The sequence below is a fragment of the Notolepis coatsorum genome (genome assembly GCF_963971535.1).
Source record: "Notolepis coatsorum genome assembly, chromosome: 15".
In the NCBI taxonomy this organism is placed as follows: domain Eukaryota; kingdom Metazoa; phylum Chordata; class Actinopteri; order Aulopiformes; family Paralepididae; genus Notolepis; species Notolepis coatsorum.
Genome location: NC_140179.1, coordinates 65,681,993 through 65,704,083, shown reverse-complemented (window position 1 = coordinate 65,704,083; position 22,091 = coordinate 65,681,993). Strand labels below are relative to the sequence as shown.

General features: G+C 43.1%; 1 protein-coding gene across 1 annotated transcript in view; it reads left to right on the top strand.

The window, feature by feature from the left end:
• LOC311241526 (interferon alpha/beta receptor 1b-like) overlaps window positions 1-22,091 on the top strand; it is a 43,436-nt gene that overhangs the window by 5,674 nt on the left and 15,671 nt on the right. Inside the window, exons 2-5 of the mRNA XM_084330374.1 lie at window positions 9,209-9,338; window positions 9,726-9,907; window positions 17,487-17,647; window positions 20,446-20,599. Of these exons, the coding sequence (XP_084186500.1) occupies window positions 9,209-9,338; window positions 9,726-9,907; window positions 17,487-17,647; window positions 20,446-20,599 (627 nt within the window). The remainder of the gene's footprint in view (window positions 1-9,208; window positions 9,339-9,725; window positions 9,908-17,486; window positions 17,648-20,445; window positions 20,600-22,091) is intronic.

Genomic DNA, 22,091 nt, shown 5'->3' with positions numbered 1-22,091 from the left:
AAACTAAAGCCCGCCGCCCGCCAGGGGCGGGCTGTTTTTACCTTTGGCGCATGACACTTAGAGGGCTGCCCGCCGTGTGGCGTGTAGACGTGTAGTTCATAACTTCATAACGATACTCTTGTGCGAGTACAGATTATAGCCGCTCGTCTTTTTTTTCTCCGCCGCGAGATCGTTAAAAAACTACAAGTCCCACATCGCACTAGGTCCAATCACAGTAGAGTGACGTGACTGGTTTCATGAGAAAAAAAGCAAATGACCAATCGGAAGCTATCATTTGGCTTGTTTACTTCCATCTGCTCTAGTCTATATCGGACCTCCGTTACTGTTTAAACAATGACCCAGTCAACTATTCACTTTTAGTTTAATACATGACGAGGCATTGTCTAACGGTATCTAGCTGGCTAGCTACTGATAGCTGCTGATATCAACAAATGCTCCAGCAATAGTCTACTCGAGTGCATAATACTTCCGGTCCCTCGTTAGCTAGCTTAGCTAGCTCACGTTGATCCATTATTATGGCAACTAAGGCAACTGAATTGTCTTAACGTTATCTACCGGGCTAGCAGTAGCTACAGATAGCTCCTGATATCAATGTCTTATAACATTGATTGAATGCGTATTCTAGCTGAGGGCATGTTGAATGTGATTTGACAAAAGAACGGTAACGTTATAAATAGGTCCAGCTGCATCGCCGGAGAATCCTTGCATGCTGAATGTAGGGTCTAGCTGAATATAGGGTCTAGCTGCAGGGCCGGAGAATCCTTGCTGGAGCTGGAGGCTACTCAAGTATACACACAGACAGTGGAGCTGTTTGCAGATAGCAAGCATTTTGACTTATTGCGTGGTGGCGATGTCTCGCAGATAATACAACTACAAGTATGATTATATAATATATATTTTATTTAAAAAAAAATGTTTTATATAAAATATATATATATATATTTTTTAATCAAAAACATTTTGGCAGGTAAGAAATATGCTTGGCGGGTAGACTCTTCCCATCTACCCGCCACTGGCCGGTGAGTCAAAAAGTTAATTTCGCTCCCTACACACACACACACACACTCACTCACACGGGTGCTGCGCTGGAGTACAGACAGCTCTGCTCTCATAATGGCGGACAGAACGAAATGTTCAAAAGTCTGGGTCTATTTTACTAAAGTCGATGCTGACAACGCTCGTTGCCACAAGTGCAACAAGACATTTGCCAGTAATGTATAAGCGCTGGTACTTGTCAATGTGGCTGGCGAGGAGATAACGTTAGCTCCGAGTAGAGTAATGGCTGACAATCCGGAGGTAAATAAACGAACGAGAGCTTCTGATTGGTGGTAAGAAGAAGAGGTGGGTGCAAGCCGTGGGACGTAATTGGCAGATCGACTGTCTGTCTCCGAATGTAACGTGACCATGTCACAGCCAAGAAAGGGAGCGCTGGATTTGTGAAAAACTCCCTGTTCCTAAACCACACGCTATCAGTTTTACCACAGTACTGGCAAAACGGGAGGAGGCTATAATAAAAACAAGCGCCCTTCATCCAAATCCACCCACACCGGATTTCTTTTAACCAAAACATTTATTATATGTTATCGGAGCTATCAATAACGTTATCGAGTTTATCGGGATGACGTCATAATTGCTGATATCGGCCCGATAATTATCGGCCCGATAATTATCGTGCATCCCTAATGAAAATGAAAGTCATACCGTGCACCGGGGTATTATATCATAAAGGTTTGACGGTGTGAAAAAAAGGATACCGCCCAAGCCTATTGAGCATCCTGATGGCCTAAGGATATAAGCTCCTTCTGAGTCTCTCTGTATTGGCCATGAGACTCCGGTATCGTTTGCCTGACCGCAGCAGTTCAAAGAGGCAGAACTTTGGGTGACTTCTCTTAGCTGTACCCCTGCAACGCTTGTTGTAAATGTGTGGGAAGCCCACATATTCCACGCTGTTCTGAGGGACCACAAAGACTGCAATTGGCTCGGATTACATGCCTGAAGTAAAATGTGGATTCCGGATTTTCTTTTCCCCATGCATTTTCATTCAGTCCAATCCAAAGGGTGCATTACCATCCGGGAGACGATAGGGGGCGGTATTTTCCCTGTTCGAGCTCAGAGAGAGTGCCAGTGGTAACGTGAGGCTAGATTGATGAAAAATTTATGGAAATCGTGAATAAAAAAAATAACGATTAATAACGAGATTTCTCTTCCTTGGCACTCAAGTGTTAAGGATCTTCTGACTCACTTTGAACTTCCTTAGGCGCCTAAGGAAGTAGAGGAGTTTCCGTGCCTTCTTGACTACATTGTCAATGTGTGTGGTCCATGTCAAGTCCTCGGATATGTGGACTCCGAGGTACTTAAAACTGTTCACACTCTTGACCGGTGCCCCGTCGATGCTGAGGGGGCTGTAGTCCCTGACCCCTGACCTCCTAAAGTCCACAATCATCTCTTTTGTTTTGCTGACGTTCAGGGAGAGGCAGTTCTCCTGACACCACCGCGCCAGATCCTCTACCTCTTCCAGGTAGGCCCTCTCATCCTTTGCAGAGATCAGGCCCACCACTACTGTGTCGTCAGCAAATTTGATGATTGTGTTGTTGTTCCGCTGTGCCACACAGTCATGTGTGTACAGCGAGTAGAGGAGGGGACTCAGAACACAGCCCTGGGGGGCCCCTATGTTGAGGGTGATGGATGAGGATGTGCAGTTGCCTGCTCTCACCACCTGGGGTCTTCCCGTCAGGAAGTCCAAGACGCTTATTGCTTATTGACAGCGGAAGAGTGCGCACGAGTGCTTCCGCGTTTTCCCTGATTGCCTGCGACACGCGGCAGGCGCGGCAGCCACAGAGCGGAGCGGCAGAGCTTGCGGCATTATGTAGCCGTAATCACCGATGATTTTCATTCGAAGCTTAGCTCACCTGGCAGCGCTGCGGTCCGTTGGTTACAAGTTCGAATCCCTTCAATTTTTTTTTTCCTTTTTTTTAACGTGTATTCTTTCGCCGGTTAAGGTTAGGCATGGTTAAGGTTAAGGTTAGGCATTGCGCTGTTAAGGAGCTGGTTAAGGTTAGAGTTTGTCTTAGAGAATGGCAATATTCTTTCTATGGTTAAGGTTAAGGTTAGGCATGGTTAAGGTTAGGCATTGTTTCGGAGTTGGTTAAGGTTAGAAGGGTTAAGTTTAGGCGCTGTTAAGGAGCTGGTTAAGGTTAGAGTTTGTCTTAGAGAATGGCAATAGACAGCCTATTTCCGCACTGCCGCTCTCTCGCGCTGCCGCGGTCACATGGTCACATTGTCACATTCTTGCACTCTTCCGCTGTCAATAAGCTACACGTAGAGCCATATGAAATCCGTTTTATTTTTTTCCAAATTCCATTATTTTTTTCCAAATTCAGTTTTTTCCGTTTTAATATTTCAGAATTCTGTATTTTGCTTTGTACGCTCATTTTACCATCAGAAATAGTGTCTAATAAGTGGGAATGAATAAATGTCCACAATTTAATAAGATATAACAGTCCATTTAATAGGGCTGTCTTAAATACTTCGAAGCTTCGAAGCTTCGTTCGATGGGCATGGGATTCGAATATGAAAATAAAATTTGATTATTAAAAAATATAAAAATATAAATGATATATATATATTTTTTTGCAAAATCAACTCTGCCTCTCTTTGTTAATTACAACAAGCAATGCTGTTTGTTATTTAAGATGAGGTCAGACTCGGCACTGACAGATTTGTGTTCATTGTGCTGCTTTTATAAAGCCTCAAATGACGGCTTACAATATTTCATGAAAGCAAAGTGTTTTGTTTGTCTAAGATTTAAAAAGGTTTACACTTTACAGCACTGACAAAGTTGAACTTTATTTACAGTTGATTCTAGGGCTGGGCGATATGGCCTAAATATGATATCACGATATTTTCTGACCTTTCGGCGATACACGATACGCATCACGATGTTTTTCTTTTTTTCCCCAAAATTCATTATGAGGCTTACCAAGACAGTATTTGAGTTTGCAAGCTAACATTAAAGACAAAATAAAATACCCATGCATTTAGCATTTTTATATTATATATTAGATTTAGATGATTGGATTATTAGATTATATATTGCATATATTTAGCAATGAGATATTATATGATTTAGATATGAAATATGATGAATTGAAAATGGGGGACCCTGATGTAAACAAGACGAAAGTCTTTCTCTGGTCTGCATCCTCCAGTCCGCTGTTGACTGTTGTTGTATTGAGCTGTACTGTATTGTACCCATGCTGCAATCTTTTAATAACGTTCTCATTCATTCAGTCTGCAAACAGAATCATTTTGATTGACAGTCGCGTCTGCCAATTACGTCACATCGCTTGCACCCGCCCTGCTGTTCTTAGCACCAATCGGAAAGCGCGTATTTATTTTTTACTTCCGCCATGGAGAGCTCAATGACAATAACAATGGCAGCTCGCCGCGTCCGACGTTTAGCTTTTAGCTCCGCAGAAGGACTAAACGACTGGAGGCATAATGATTTTACTGCAACGGATGTTATAATAAAAGCCTTTCCATACATCTGTCTGATTGAAAACTTTATTAACAGACCGCAGAATGGGCACAACTGAGTCAGCACGGGCTGAGATATGAACGAGCTTGCTATATCTAGGTCGACCTCGGTCGGCACTATGTAAATACGCTGATGTTATTGAAAGTGTAACTATATAGAGACCTCTGAACAGGTCCTGCATTATTATTATTATAACGTTAATGCCACAACGAATGCCTTTGTTATCATAAGTAGTCACTTTTGATGCAGTAGTGTGTGTGTGGGGCGGCGCTGTTCAAAAGTGTCAACGTGTGGACCAGATTGACGCGACACAAGCCTCTTGGGCAAAACATCACGATATCCACGATACGTTTAAAAAGTGTATCGTTAATGAACTGTACCCGATATTTATATAATATCGTCATATCGCCCAGCCCTAGTTGATTCCATTTTTATTGCTCAATTCCGCGATTCCGTCCGCGATTCCGTGATCGCGGATTTCATATGGCTCTAGCTACACGCGTCCAAGACCCACTGGCAGAGGTCATAGTTCAAGCCCAGGTCCCTGAGCTTGGCTACGAGTTTGGAGGGGACTATGGTATTGAATGCTGAGCTGTAGTCGATGAATAGCATTCTCACATAGTTCCCCTGCCTCTTGTCCAGGTGTGATGCTGCTGTGTGCAGCACATGGGCTATGGCGTCCTCCGTGGACCTGTTGGGGCGATATGCAAATTGCAGGGGGTCCAGGTTGATGGGGAGGGAGGAACAGATGTAGCCCTTTACTAGCTTCTCAAAGCACTTCATGGCTATGGAGGTGAGAGCTACAGGCTTGGGTTTTTTGGGTACAGGGATAATGGTGGACTTCTTCAGACTCTACTCGTCGCTTCACACAAAGAAGGCTAATTGTTATCATAACTGTCACTATCATAACCACTGACTGACCTATAGGATCATAACAGAGCTGCTGTGCTGAAAAAGTACAAGGGGGCTCTATGGAGAAACCATGACACTCCCCTGACTAAAAGTATAATGGAGCTCTGTGGAGAAACCATGACACTCCCCTGACTAAAAGTATAATGGAGCTCCATGGAGAAACCATGACACTCCCCTGACTAAAAGTATAATGGAGCTCTGTGGAGAAACCATGACACTCCCCTGACTAAAGGTATAATGGAGCTCTATGGATAAACCATGACACTCCCCTGACTAAAGGTATAATGGAGCTCTGTGGAGAAACCATGGCACTCCCCTGACTAAAAGTACAATGAAGCTCTATGGAGATGTCATCTACGTTTGATGTCATTTTGCCAAGTCAGCATGGCTCGCTGTGAGTGTGAGTCTTTCACCTTTTACATAATCTAGTTTTGGCATGGATTGATTGTTTAGATTCGCTGGCATGGCTAACAAATGCAAATATATTGTAGTCTGCCCCGTTGTTCTGATCATGATTACGTTCCTTTTTGCCCCCTTGATGCGTGCGCACTGCGCACACTGAGTCTGACATCGATGAGAAACACGTCTATGATGATGCCATTTTTGACATCTTGCTAAATCCATGAAATAAAAGGTAGGCTAGGTTAGTAGCCTACAAACAGATGAGGATTAATGAGCTCAAAGGCCTGTACAATCTTAACCCCTGAAAGTGTCCACTTGTGGCTATAATGAGGTTACAACGAGGCTATATAACAACAATATAACAAAGCTATAATGAGGCTACTCGACAGGCCAGATTGATTGATTTGCTTATGAAGTTTGGGCTCATTGGTATTCACAGATAAAGTACTAATTTGAATATCCTACTGTTATAATAAATAGGGATGTCCTAATACAACAGTTTTTCAGACCAGGTACAAGTACTTACATGTGGGTACTTGTTGCCGATACAGAGATTTATCACACATGGTTTCACCGCGTGATTACGAAACCTAGCCGCATTTCTCGGAGACGCTCTCTGATTGGCCGACGCCTGTTTCTACACTGGTTAAGCTTAGGCACTCTGCGAAGTTGGTTAAGGTTAGAGTTTGTCTTAGAGCATGGCGATAGAACGGGTCGGCAGGTAGTTTGCACTGCAGGCTGTTTGACGTGGAAATGGGCAAAGACGTAGCTCGTCACGGATTGGGCAAACGCGTCAGTGGCCAATCGGAGAGCGTCAGTCAGTGCCAATCAGAGAGCGTCTCCGAGAAATGCGGCTAGGTTTCGTAATCACGCGGTTTCACCCACTCATACATTCCAAGCTGAGAGTCAAAGGTTCAGCGTGAGTCAGATTCCAGGCCATATCCTACTGTTAGGTTGTACAAATAGGAACGCTGGAGACGAGCCTAGTGGGGAACTGGATCACTTTCTGGCGTGAGAACAGAGTCGAGAGAGGGACATATTGTGTAAGCTTGTCAACCATGCCCCCAGGAAGCCTGCTGAGATTTAGTACACACACACACACACACACACACATACACATACACATACACATACACACGGACTACTGAACAGTAGTGCTTAAATGATTGTAGAAGCTGTGGATTTTTTTATTTATTCATTGGTGCTTTGGTGCTTTTATTGTATGTTCTTATTGTTCTATTAATTGTTTTTACATTTTTTATTTTATTAGATGCTGCTTTTGTTTTTATTGTATGTTGTTGTTATTCTCAGGTCAGCTTATGTTATTATTTATAGGTTTTTAAGGGCTGAGAGAGTGCCAGGGCAAAGTGCATCTCATTGCATTGAGTGTACACACTGTACTTTTTAATGTATGTGACAATTACACTTGAAAGTTAAACTGAAAGATGCATACACACACACTAGGGCTGACCCCTATTAGTCGACTAATCGGTCGAAAGGAGCCGTAGTCGACTGGCCAACCGGCTCCGCACACAGCGGGCGATTTTAGCCAAGCGACCGACTTTTTTTGCGAGCCGACCGCCAGAATTGTATCGCCTCCATTGTTATGAATGAGACAGCCCACACGGCAGGAGATTTTGAAGCGACGGTCGCGCAGCTATTTCTGTTGTCTGGCTAAATATCGCTTCGATCCTATTTTTTGAGGCGACACAGAAAGGACAATGAGGAAATAACATGACTTCTACTGGTGTATCATTTGTACAATTAATGTATCAATACATTCATTGATCAATAATCTACATATTATTACCATGCTACTTATGTTCATTATTATTAACAGGAACAATTAAAATAAATAACGTTAGTTTGAGAAGCTATACTGGCCGCTTGTCATTAACTAATAAATGAACAAACCTACTAGATGTTTTTATACTCGGGTAACAAAATAAGTTGTGTGGGTGTTGACAGAGTTTAATGTCCAGGCTGCAGCTGATGTAACGTCACGGTGACCAATCGCAGCCACTCTTATTGTCTGGGACCAAATATGGCCACGCCCCATTCCCAGTAAAAAGTGGGAATCTCTAGAATGGAATCTCTAGAATGGGTTTCGGGTGACGCTGTATATGGAAGTGACGATAGACAACACTTTCTGTTGTCAGTAGATTTGGAATGATGCAATTATCAAATCGCCAAGCCTGCAATTAATTATTATTTTTTTTTAACCAGGAAGTCCCATTGAGATACAAGATCTCCTTTGCAAGGTAGACCTGGCCAAGATGACAGCAATAACATTTGCAATACATCACACAGAAATAAAATGTGCGATACATCACACAAGAACATAATAAATGTGCATGTATACATTACATCACATGTAAACACAAAGCAGAATAGTCTACATGATAGTAAAAGTGTATAATACAGGGTAATACAGTAATTTTGCAGTTCGGACCCGACTACAGAAAGCAGCAACATTCTTCTTGTAAAAAAAAAATCTAAAATATGTTATCGCATCGCAAATCGCAATCGCAATATCTGTCAGAATAATCGCAATTAGATTATTTCCCAAAATCGTGCAGCCCTAGCTGGTAGCGTTACATATGTTGTCTAAAGGGGGACATATGGTACAATTTAAGATTTTAATGATAATCGGCATATAAAGGACAACATAAAGCTTCGTTAATTTGTAAGAAACCTCAATGAAAACTGTAATATTCGCTATTATGAAAATGTGCTAGAATCCTATAAAAATGTGGACGCATTTGGTCTACGTTCTGTTAGTTTGTAAGGTTTATTGTACAAAGAAATGATGGTTGAGAACAGAACAGCGTCTCCCGTGAAAAAACATCCTCTCAGCAGGTGCATAACATTACTTGTCCAATCGGTGGTAATGAACGTATTGTAGCGATCAGTCATGCAGTAATGTCAGGAAGAATGAGGAGAGGTTGTATTTGTATATATATGGTGGTTTAATTCCAGCTCAATATGGGTTTTACAGGTTAATATTCCCTCGTAAAGCACAACACAGCTACGCTCGCTTCACAACAAACTAACATCTGGTCCGTCCTCCTATATCTCCCTCCGGGGGGAAACAAGTAACCACACCCCCAGCTAGACAGAGAGACACATTCTTATACCTGTGAACGGTCTGGTCTGGTGTGGGGGGCCAGGCGATTGTCATTGAGCGACAGACAATCGCATCGCCAGGCGACGTTGGTCGCCCGCCGTGTGCAGACCACTTTAGTTGAATATATAGGGGGGTAAATGCTTAATTGAGCCGCACTAAACTAGGCGGGTGTAAAAGCAGTGTGTAGATGGATAATGATGTTTGATGCAGTGCATCTCTATGTGTTACAGGGCGAGCAGAGCTGGCCAAACCGGAGAACGTGACCGTGTTCTCTCTCAACACCCAATATGGACTGAGCTGGGACTGGCATCGGAGCTCTGCAGGGAACCAGGCTGTCACTTTCACCACGGAGTATATCCCGTAAGTCCCAGGAGCACATGTGAATACATCAGGTTGGGATCCCAGGAGCACATGTGAATACATCAGGTTGGGATCCCAGGAGCACATGTGAATACATCAGGTTGGGATCCCAGGAGCACATATTAATACATCAGGTTGGGATCCCAGGAGCACATATTAATACATCAGGTTGGGATCCCAGGAGCACATATTAATACATCAGGTTGGGATCCCAGGAGCACATATTAATACATCAGGTTGGGGTCCCAGGAGCACATGTGACTACATCAGGTTGGGGTCCCAGGAGCACATGTGACTACATCAGGTTATTTTTAAATCACATTTCAATGGTATTGCGACTAGATCTCTTTAAAAACATCTGCCATCCGCATCTCTTCGCACCACCAGGAAGTACAAGCTGAGGATGGAGAGGAAGGAGTGGACCAAGGTGTGCCAGACGCCCCACACTCACTGTGACCTGACCCCCCTGAACCTCCACTACATGGGCATCTTCGTGCTGCGCGTACGAGCCAACACGGGCGCTCTGCACTCCAGCTGGGTCCTCACAGACTTCTGCCCCGATAAACACGGTGAGGAAGAGATGGAGCTAGATAGAAAGAGGGCAGGAAGGTAGGCTAGGAAAAGGGAAGGAAGGGATACTTTACCCATAAAGCATTGCTATTATACTGTAACCCCCCCATAATGAGAGAGAGATCTCTTGTATTCTCGAAGACACTCTGATGTCACGAGACCGCCGCCATCTTGGTATGGTGGAAAACAAATGTATTTCTACTATCAAATGTATGCGTTGAGCTCAGTTTTTATTACATATTTTATCACATTCTTGTTCATTTCATAACCTTTTCATATAATTTGTTTTGAAAATATTGAGGCCAACATGGCATTTCACTATTTCGAAAGCCTTTCTGGTGATTCTAAGGCGGAAAAAAAAGGCATGTAGGCTACTTGAAGAGAATGGACTAACGTTATATGGTGAAGTAGCTAGCAGCTAACATTTCTCTGCTGTTTACAGCCTCACAGCCAATAAAACTTAATTTACGATATACATATTTGTTCCTTATTCTCACCTGTTATGAAATGGGTAGAGCAGACATCAGACCAGGCTGCAGAAACAAATGAGTGGGGGGGCATAAAATATTCTTGGGGGGGCAATAATTTTTCAACATAACAGGTTCCCTTTCATCTGTTTCAGCGGCGCTGTGGCTTGCTTGGCGCTGCCCACGATGCTGAACTAAACAGCAGAGAGGCAACTGAAAAATCACATTTCTCTCTCTCTTAAGAACATTCACTTATACAAAAACAGACTGAACGGATATATATCTTTGGAAAGTCTCCATTTAGTCAACACTTTTGAATTCATTGTGCAAACTGAACTGAATTGACAAAAATAAGGTGCATAAAAAAAGCAAACAAAATTCCTCCACAGGCTACTCACCCATTAGTAGAGCCGAGGGGCAGAGTGGTGTTTTTCCCTTGTAGCCCATGGTCTGTTCCACCACACTCTTTAACCACAATGAACATGACTATTTGTTCAAGTGCATATTTGCAATATACCGTAATTCCTCTAATAGTAACCCCGGCTTGTATTTGTTTCAACTGTAGCGGATACCAGGCTTGTATTAGGAGGAGGCATGTATAAGAGAGAGGCCTATATTTCTCATTTTCAAACAGATCATAATGAATAAATCAACATTTTGTGTCAGTTTGAACCCAGTAAAATGTACTGGGTTCATTTATTGAATTATGAAATACATTATGAAATACGGTAGTAAACAGTTAACAGTGCAATTACAGGTGGTCAAAAAAAGTTAAATAAAGTAAAATAGTGCAATCACAATACTGGTATAATAATAATAACTTCGTACAATTCTGAGGTAGGCTTACTCTCTTTGTAAACATTAACACCATAGCATTATATGGTATTTACTGCACAGCCAGGCCAGCATATACCAACAATAACAAAATATATTGCCTATGGTAAATCCGTTGAGGGAAATACCGTAATTCCTCTTAATATACATGAAACCCGGCTTGTATTAGAAGGCCGGCTTATAATTGCTTAGCAAACTGAACTGAATTGACAAAAATAAAGTGCATAAAAAAGAAAACAAAATTCCTCCACAGGTGAGGGTATACTCACTCACCCATTAGTAGAGCCGAGGGGCAGGCAGCGTTTGTGGACATTGTGACATCTTCTGAAAACTGTCCCTACACTCATTCCTGAACTTTTTAGGGCTCCTGTAGTCCCTTTTATAGGAGTGTATTGGGCTACTTGTGTCTTCTGTGGTTGGTAGGGTTTATTCAGGCTAGGTCTATATCAAGGTAGAACAACCATTTCCATGCTGAAGGTCATTTAGACCACAGCTGTATTATTATGGTGGTTCTCTGTTTACATGCTGTTAAATAAACAGGTAAATCCGAATCATATATAGTCACATTTTCATAGAAGTTACACTTCACAAATACCATTAATTCACTGAAACTGAAACAAACTGAATTGACAAAAATAAAGTGCATAAAAAAGCAAACAAAATTCCTCCACATATGAGGGTATGCTCACCCGTTAGTAGAGGGGCAGGCGGCGTTTGTGGACAGAGTGAAATCGTCTTAACACACTGTCCCTCCACTCATTCCTGAACTTTTTAGTTAAGTCCTTCTCAAATGCCAACTGAATTAAATTGGCCTTGCGTCGATGAAGCATGCTAAGGCGATGCTCTGTGAAGACGTTCTTGAGGGTAGAAAACGAATTCTCACAGAGTGCTGTGCTGGCTCCAAAGGTCAACGCGTGCTTAAATGCTGTGATCACAGTCGGCATTGATTCCAGTGGCTTCTGGAACTGTTGGAGCACCTGTAGGATTTGGCGATATGGTTGAAATCAATATCACAATAATCACAAGGATTTTAGATATCTAGATATCAATATATATCACAATATGGTTCATGTATGCAACATCATGTTGAATAATCAAATGAATGTTTATCTCATTGAACTGAATCATGTTAGGTGTGATGTCAAATAATACAGAAATATTCAAATAATATTGCTACCATACCTCATTTTATCAGAGTTTAAGTACAATTTGCTTTTCATGATAAATTTATACAGCAGAAGTGTGTCAATATATTAAAATATCTTCATATCATCACAATATGATTCCACTGAAAGACTATAAATGATAATATTGAATTATCGCCCAGCCCTAATCACCTGTTTGATTGTCCACTTCTTCCCGTCTGGGGGAGATGACTCCTTCATTTGCGTGCTGAGGAACTGGCGGGCCACCACGTATTCAGAATCCACAACAGGTGTCTTGGTGAGGTCGAGTAACGGCTTCACCTTGCTGACATCCAAGAACGTAGATTGTGTGGGATCCAGAGAGTTCAGTGCCTCCATCAGCTTACAATTACGCTCCCCGAAGCGGTTCTTCATTTCCCCACAAACTGAGTCGATGCAACTAAAATACATCCGGTGTAGCTCTGTTTCGTCATTGCGATCTTCTTGTGTGATGACTTCCTCAACAACATAGATGGCAAGGGCAGGATTCTGTGTGCGTTTTCTCTTTTCCGGCCTTGTGGCACTGTCACAATGCGCCAGGAGTGCCAGGAACTCTGTCTCTGTGCGGAGACTCTCGACACAGGTGCATGCAGTGTTGATGAGTTGCACACCTAGAATAGGATAGAAAGCCTTTATTGTTATTGTACAGAATACAACGAAATTAAGAGCACTACTCCTGATCAGTGCATTAAAAGACACAGGGAAATTAAACAAAACTACCTCAGCAAAACCAACAACCCAGGTTCTAAAATAATAAGTAAAATAATTAAATACAATGTCATTTTGCCCTGGAATAGGTGTACTTATTGCACTACAATAACAATAAATGTAATCTTCCTTCACCTGTAACCAAATCCATGTCTTCAGACTGCAACATCTTGTTTGGGGGGTTAAGATAGGACAGGATCTTGTGCACCATCTCAGCAATGAATTTGAAGCTGGGCTCAGACATGCTCCGTAGCAATCCTGTCGCTTCAACCCGCACATCTGCTCCAAAGGCCCGGTTGCTGTTGACCTCTCGGAGCAGTGTGGATAGGTCATCGGATGATTTCAGAATAACTGAGACTGTAGAGTAGAGTACAGTAGAGTAATCTTTAAATATCCCCACTGGGGCAATTAATTTGCAGCACAGTTAAAAAACATACAGAACATACACATTTAGTAATAAAACATACAGCTAAAGGAGCCCAAACAAAGATTTAGTAATACACATACAGTTTCAATATTATCTAGACAGAACATACAAAAAACTCCTTATCAGTAACAAAAACAACATCACAGTTAATCAGTCCTAGTTCACACGCCTGTAGCAAAATGCCCCGTCCAACGTTGGTCCAGTAGGCGCTTGAGTGTCTCTCCTTTGTAGAGGATGGCAACGGTCGGCTTCCTGCAGAACTTGTAGAGCATGTTACACACAGCGAAAAAGTCCACCACAGCCTTTTCAACTGCCAGAGCATGAGTGACTACCAAATGCAGCTGATGGTTAAAACAGTGGACATATGGTATTTCTCTGTCCAGTTTTTGCTGCAGCAGTTTCTGTACCCCTCCGTGTTTACCCGACATCAGCGAGGCACCATCATATACCTGACTGAGGATTTTCCCTGGACTCAGTCCAGCTTGTGTCAGCTCTTCGAGGATGGTGTTGGTCAGTGTAGCTGCGTCCCCCTCTTCAGCGGTGGCTATTGTTAGGAGGCGCTCGGTTGGCTCGCACTGCTCGTTCACAAAGCGCAGAACTATGGAGATATTCTCTCTCCCAGTTGGGTCTCTGGTTCCGTCTGCTTTTAGCGTGTAAAACGACTCGCCAATCTCTCTCACTATGTGCTCCCTTACCAAAGTACTCATGATCTCGATTAAGCCATTTTGGATATCATGGCTAGTATATCTAGCATTGTGTGGGATAGTCTGTGCTATCATTGCCAGATGTGCATCTTTCCTCATTGTGTACTCAAATAAGGACAAAAATAGCCCACATCCACCTTCATCCATTTGACAGAAAGCATCCTGGTCACCTCTAAAGGGCAGCTGGTTCACAGCAAGGAACTCAACAATATCAATGATTGATGACAGGTAATAACGATTGCGTTGCAACTGCTCCGTGTTGACCAATGTTGTTATTTCCTTACCCATCTGAATGCGTCTCTCCTTGTCCCTCCACATAGATTCACATGCCAGGTGTTCCTTTGAAGCTGAATGTCTATGTAGTCCTTTACCCATTTCCACTGCATGCTTCCAGTCACGGAATCCAGTAACCGTGAAGGTTGTATCTGTGGCAGGTCCGAGTCCCCGAAACATCCTGATTGATTGATTGAAAACTTTTATTAACAGATTGCATAATGGGTACAATACAGTACGGCTCAATACACACAATTGTTAAGGGGATGCAGACCAGAGAAAGACTTTTGACTTGTTTACATCAGGGTCCCCCATTTTCAATTCATCATAACATACATGACATAGTAGTAGTAGTAGTAGTAGTAGTAGTAGTAGTAATAGTAGTAGTAGTAGTTTATTCAGTCATCATCTCACACAATACAATATACACCATCATTTAACAATATTTTATTTTACAGTGACTGAAAAGGTACAGACTGAAGCATAATGCTTATATATGCCAGTCCTATATTCCTAACAAAAATGAAGACTCCAAAACAGTATTCTAAAAGAAAATGGCAAATAAAACAGTATTATTCACCCTTGTAGTTTTCAAAAATAGCTTTACAACCCATTTTCTTAAAACCAAAAGCGAATTACTCATTCTTAACTGTATATCATACACAACATGACATCATGACATTTATGACATCACATGATACAGACAGATATACACTGTACCTGCATAGGAAACAGAATGCAGCATCTGCCTGAATTGAGTATTCCAGCCAGGCAAATCTTCCATACCAGGAGCTGCTGAACGACCTTTTTTTCCCAGAGAAAAGGCGTGTAGGAAACGTCTTGTTTACTCTGTTGTTGGGCTTCTCAGTACCAAGATCACTTGGTGCTGTAACGTTAGTAGCCTGCAATGGCCCGTAGCTGCTCCTAGCATCAGTGCTAGTGCTAGCAGCAGTGTTGACATCATCAGTGCTCACGCTACTAGGGGGAGTGGCACTGCTGCTTGCAGAAGTTGCTGCTTGCGCATCAGACTCAGTCGTGTTGTTATTCAGATCAGTGACAGTTTTCTCACGATTCTCCTGCTGGGTCGTACTTTTAAAAAAACTTCTGATGTCCATTTTATCCCATTATATTTAGCTACGCTCGGCTAACGTTTAAAGATGGCGACGCCGGTATGAGTACAGGACAACCTACTCTGCCTGTGATTGGCTAGTACCTTACGCCCCTTACCTGCGTTGCTAGGTTACGCAGATCCTTCTGCGTGATAGGTAGGACTCTAGGAATATCAGTAAGCCAATCAGAGGCAGATACTAGGGCGGGTCATTTCGTCATCATCCTACAGGCTACAACAGCGTTTGTATCTCACGGAGGAGATAAAACTGGGAACGAGGTCAACAGCGCCAGGGCGGGCACAGCTGACTCAGTGGGCGGGCCGGGCCCCCCAATGCCCGCCCATGGCGCCGGGTCTGGCAGACATACGTATGATTTGACTTGGGGGCCAGGGTCTGCTTTGATCGACTCTCCTGTCTGAGTCTACATGTGCCCTCTTGATAGCCGCCAGCTATCCGTGATGCCTCAACTGGTATTATATAAAACTTTCGATTTGGATTTTTGATTATGTTATTAGTTTACTAGTACAAAGCGTAACACAGCAGCTCTTTGGCATTGTGATTCACTGAAGAAAATTACCCTTGATTGTGTTTAATTTGCCGCTTTTCCGATCCGTTTCTGCACTAAATGAACCGTACACATTACAATGTACCCGGGGTGCATGTTTCCCCCACGCCGCAGTTGCCTAGCAACAACAGACAGGAAGTTGACTCGAGAATTGTGAGAGATTACTCTAACTACAGGATAAAGGAAAATACAAAAGTAGTCAAGATTCAAGATTTTATTATTTAAAATAAAGGACAAAATAACATATAACATATATAATGACATAAAACAAATCTGACCTGTATTAACAATAGCTCAGATTAATCATACCAAGTTGCTTTGGATAAAAGCGTCCGCTAAATGACAAAATGTAAATATAAATCATCATTGTATGCACCTGAGTCCCGAACACGTCCATCTACACCCTGAGTCGATCAGAGCTTCCTACGCTGAGATATGGTAACTTTTCCACACCTACCCCTACCGGTGAATGCCTTATGCCTCCGCGGATTCCCGGAGGTATCATGCGGTAGTTACCATAGCACAGCGTAGGAAGCTCTGATCGACTCTGGGTTTGTCTCTACGTGTTCGGGAGACTCGGGTGCACAAAAACCTGATTATGATCACGTCTCTACCACAACGACAGCCCGAGCTGTGAGTGAATTACGCGAAGGGGAGCAAAGTCTTATATTATATTATATATGCCTTATGCGCACTGCCAGTCTTTATGCTACGGAGATATACAATTTAACACAAACGGTTCCAAAGACATTAATGTTTCTCTGCATATTTTCACACCGCCACCAAAGTAGCCTACTGGGTTTGTTGTCTCTGAATGGATTTGGTAGCTGTCATTTCTGCGCGTCTTCGACATCCGAGACTGAAAGTACTAAACCACTCCCCTACACGACACAACTGTAGTTCTTTAAACAGCGATGAAAATTATACAGCTGCACAATCTAACAATAATTAACACATTTATAAGTCGTATTAAGTTTTGCAAATAAGGAGACGTGTATATAGAGAACATTTCAAAGCACAAAAAAGTGCTCCATTTCAACCTATTTCTGAATTGCGCAACATTTTGTGGTTTTCTGAAGAATCGTTTCCGCCGAGATGTGCCGTCCTAGACCATACCGTGTCACATCTTTGAGTGGAGGGGACCTTTAACCAACCGTCGATAGTGTGATAGTAAAGGGTTAACCTTCTGTAGTGTGACAGTGAAAGGGTTAACCTGCTGTCGTGTGGCAGTGAAAGGGTTAACCTGCTGTCGTGTGGCAGTGAAAGGGTTAATAAGATTGTACTGTGTATCTCCTCTGTTCTCTCAGCTCTGCTGGGACCTCCTTCCAGAATAGACCTGGCTCCTGCTAGCAACCTCCTGGATGTGGCCATCTCTGATCCTCTGACCAACACCAACACCTCCATGAGGGAAAAGGTGCCCTTGATGTACTACCGCATCATCTACTGGGAACGCTCCCCAGACCCCAAGGTAGCCAGACAAAATAACCTCTTGATTTGGTCACTGTAGCAGGGGGACAGTTACTGGCTGCAAAAAGGCTTCATTAACAGAAAACACTCACAATAACAAAACCGTACGGAACTCAAACTCACAGGGTAGCTCTTGTCCATCAGTCTGTGTACACCAAAGACACAGAAACAACCCCTTTTCAGGTTGAGCGACACAACCTGCACACCTCTCTGAGGTGTGGACAATGCCAGCCCACTTGCCTCACCAACTTGCTGACTGCCAATTCGCCTTATTCACTTCGCTGCCGTCTTTGTAGTCGTAGATCGCTGTGAGCGCACTTCAATGAGCTGATGACCAATTAACTTCCACGTATCGAGTCGGGTGATCATGAGCTCGTAATTCCGATAGTGGATTCTGCCTGTCGTTTTGACTATTTCGGTGATTGGAATTTTAACGTTGAAGTGAACGGGACATTACATCAGACTCGACCAACATGGAGGCGAAGTGAATGAAGTCAATCGATGAGATAAGTGTCTCTCTCCCCACAGTAGGGATGGGTACCGAATTCGGTACTTTTGAGGCACCGAACCGAAACACGTCGGTAATACCGAGTATCGAATCAAGTGAGAAACCGAAAAAAAAAAAAAAAAAAAATCCTTTTTTCTTTTCATGTCAACGTTCACACGCACAATAAATGCTTACCTAGGATTTGACTTGATTCAACAACAAAGCAGTCGGAGCAATGACAAGCCGAAAACTGTCGAAATTGTAGTTATTTGAAGTTTGGATTTTTTATAAATTAAATTTCTTGAGACTAAAGTACAGAAAAAAGGTACCGTTGGGTACCGGTATCGATTCACAGGTACCGGTATCGGTTCAAATGTGAAAGGTACCCATCCCTACCCCACAGTCACCCTTTTATTTCCCCTGGGAACACTCCTTTTGTGGTGTTCATTAACACTTTCAGTGCCACTCACGAGATTTCTCTGGTTTTTTTATAGGTGGTTGCATGCCACTCACGAGATTTCTCGGAATTATTATTATTATTATTTTTTTGCGATCTGAAAAATGATTGCATCACCCGAGCCTACCCGAGTATAGCCGAGGGGCGCCGGCGATCACTGTGGAAAAGAGCGCCCCCTGTCGTCTCCCAGATGACATAAGTGATTTTGGAATGGACTCAATGAAAATGAATGGGGGAAAAAATCCGGTACTCCACATTTTCCAGTTCACTGATCCAGCCGGGGTTACTAGAGTTCATTCTGGAGCCTCAGATCCCCGCGGATCATGGAGTTCTACTGTATCGCGTTGGATCCATACACGTATCGATTTTTTCGAATGGTGATCAGGAATTGGAATATACCAGTTGGATACCATCTGATGTCAGGTAAGGACTCTATGTTATCAGTGGTAGGATAATCAGAGTAAGTTTGATGAAGTTATAAGCTGTTTTGTGAAATGTCTTCTTTCGGTTTCACTGTAAAAGTCTGTGAGGAAATCAACGGAGCGATTATCAGTGCGCGGCCGTAATGTGCGTGCGTGCACGTATAATATTGATCATCTAGCGTTTATTTGAAAACGATTCATAAAAAGGCAGACGAATATCAACGTTGTGGAATATTCCACTAAAAGACGATTTTCATAGAATGCTCCAGAATGAGCTGTTTTTTATATCAAAACGGGGGCTTTTCTAACTGCTCTGAAACGGCAACGACGCGATAAAAAAACAATCTGCCTTCACAGCACTGACTGGAAAATAGTCTTTGATAATGCGATGGGCAGATTAGACACATAGCCATAATTTAAAACATAGATTAGGCGATATTAACGTTAACATTGGCGCCGATGGTGGCATTCAAGCGGTAAAACGGAAAACCAGGTGTGGCGCTGAAAGTGTTAACAGCTCCATGAAATGATGCAGACGAAAAAAATTAAACTGACTTTTCCCCCAGTAGCTTCTGGTACACTGTTTTGAAACAGACTTCCCCCCACCCCTAGTAGCTTCTCATACACTGCTTTGTGTTTCAACCCCTAGTAGCTTCTCACTGCTTTGTGTTTCAACGTCAGCCCTCGTACCCTAGTAGCTTCTGATGCACTGCTTTGAAACAGCCTTTCCTCAGAGGAAACATGGGTCCCTGATGGGGAAACTGTTCCTGGAACAGCTGTTTGAAGATACTTTAGTTACTGTGTCACTGCTGTTGTTTATAAAGACAGAGCCCCACAGTTTTGTTTTACAAACACATTTCAGGCTTTACGTTTGGTTCACAGTGCCTCACAATTTAGTTTTTTTTATTTTGTTTTGATTCAGGATTATAGTATAGTATAGTAAAAGTTTTGTAAACTAACTAGAGCCATACTGATACTGGATTTATTTTACGCTGATACCGATATTTGGGAGTAAAGAAATTCCGATGTTGACCAATAGTCACACACATTTATAGCAAGGATCCCTCAAACTTAGCTATCAAAGAGCTGTGACAAAGATATGTAACTGGAGGTGGGATATTTTAGTTTAACAAGATTCACTGTGAATATGTGTGTGTGTATGTACAGTTTATGTATGTGTATATTACTTGTAAGAAAGGCTAAAGTACTGCATGCAAACCTGACTGCTTTGGGCCTAAATTTGTATGTGACTAACCTGAATAAGCCTGGCTGGTCCCATGTGTATTTACCAGGGCCTGACAGCACTGTTAATAAATGATGTCCCATGTGTGTTCACCAGGGCCTGACAGCACAGTTAATAAATGATGTCCCATGTGTGTTTACCAGGGCCTGACAGCACTGTTAATAAATGATGTCCCATGTGTGTTTACCAGGGTCTGACGCCCATGGAGGTCATCAGCAGCGCCAACCTGGTGACCCTGCCTGACCTGCAGGCCTGGACCTGGTACTGCGTGAGCGTCCAGTCGTGCTTCGACTACTACAACAAGAGCAGCAGCTTCACCGCACCGCACTGCATGCAGACCGAAGGCAGGTGACCGGCGTGACTCTGAGGCGCGGTGGTGGAGACCATCAGTGATGCAGCCGCCGCTAGGCAAACTCACAGTACAGACGAGATACTTCCCTTCAGTAGCATTGTCGTTTCCCTAATGTGAACGCGCCATAACTATTCCCACACAAGTTTAGCTGCAAACCCCCGCTCCATATAGCGTGACGAACTGCCGTGGCCTCCGATATCCTGCTGTGATTGGCTGTTTCTCTACAGTTCGCCAGCATCGAGCTGTTAGCTAGAAGCTAACGTTATGCTAGGGCTAGGCAGCATTATTGTCCATAGTCTTTTACGGTTGGAAACCGGTGAATAATAATTTGACAGAATGTTTGTTAAAAATAGCTAACTAGCTTACATTAGGGGCACTAGCATAACGTTAGCTCCATCATCAGTGCTACTGACGCGGTCCACTGACGGCCTCCTGTAAAACAGCAAGGAATAGGAAACCTTTACACGTTCCTTGTAAGACAGGCACACAGCTGTATCACCGGTTATGGTTCCATCATTGTATTGTTGAAATATGACATGTATAATCATGGAAATTATAGCAGAGGCATTCTACATGTATAATCATGTAGTAGAATACATGCAAAATCCTAGTTCCCTTGGCATTCTCTCTCTCTGGCACATCAGAGCACTCAAATATCCTAATCAGTGACCATAAAAACTCACACACACGATGCAAAACCTAATACAAAGACACATTCATTCCCCCAAGACACAACGTTGGAGCATATAGCTTTAACTCAATTAATTTGACACGAAATGCCACAAGTAACTAAATTATGACTTGACTAGGATTACCCCGCGATTAGAAGAAGGGGCCAGATAGAGTTTAAGTACCAACGATAAGACGCATACCAATAAATCTTTTTCCCTCCCTTTTGTATGAAAGTATTCTGTACTTCTGTATGACAACTATTAAAGAAACTTGAAACTTGAAAACCTTTCAGAACACACACACACTCTACCAGCACACACACACCAGCACACACACACACACACACCAGCACACACACACCAACACACACACACACACACACACTCTAGCACACACACACACACACACACCAGCACACACACACCAGCACACACACACACACACACCAGCACACACACACCAACACACACACACACACACACACACACACACACACACTCTAGCACACACACACACACACCAGCACACACACACCAGCACACACACACACACACCAGCACACACACACCAACACACACACACACTCTAGCACACACACACACTTTAGCACACACACACACACACCAGCACACACACACCAGCACACACACACACACCAACACACACACCAACACACACACACACACACACACACACACACACACACACACACACACACACACACACACTCTAGCACACACACACACCAGCACACACACACACCAGCACACACACACACACCAGCACCCACACACCAACACACACGCACGCAC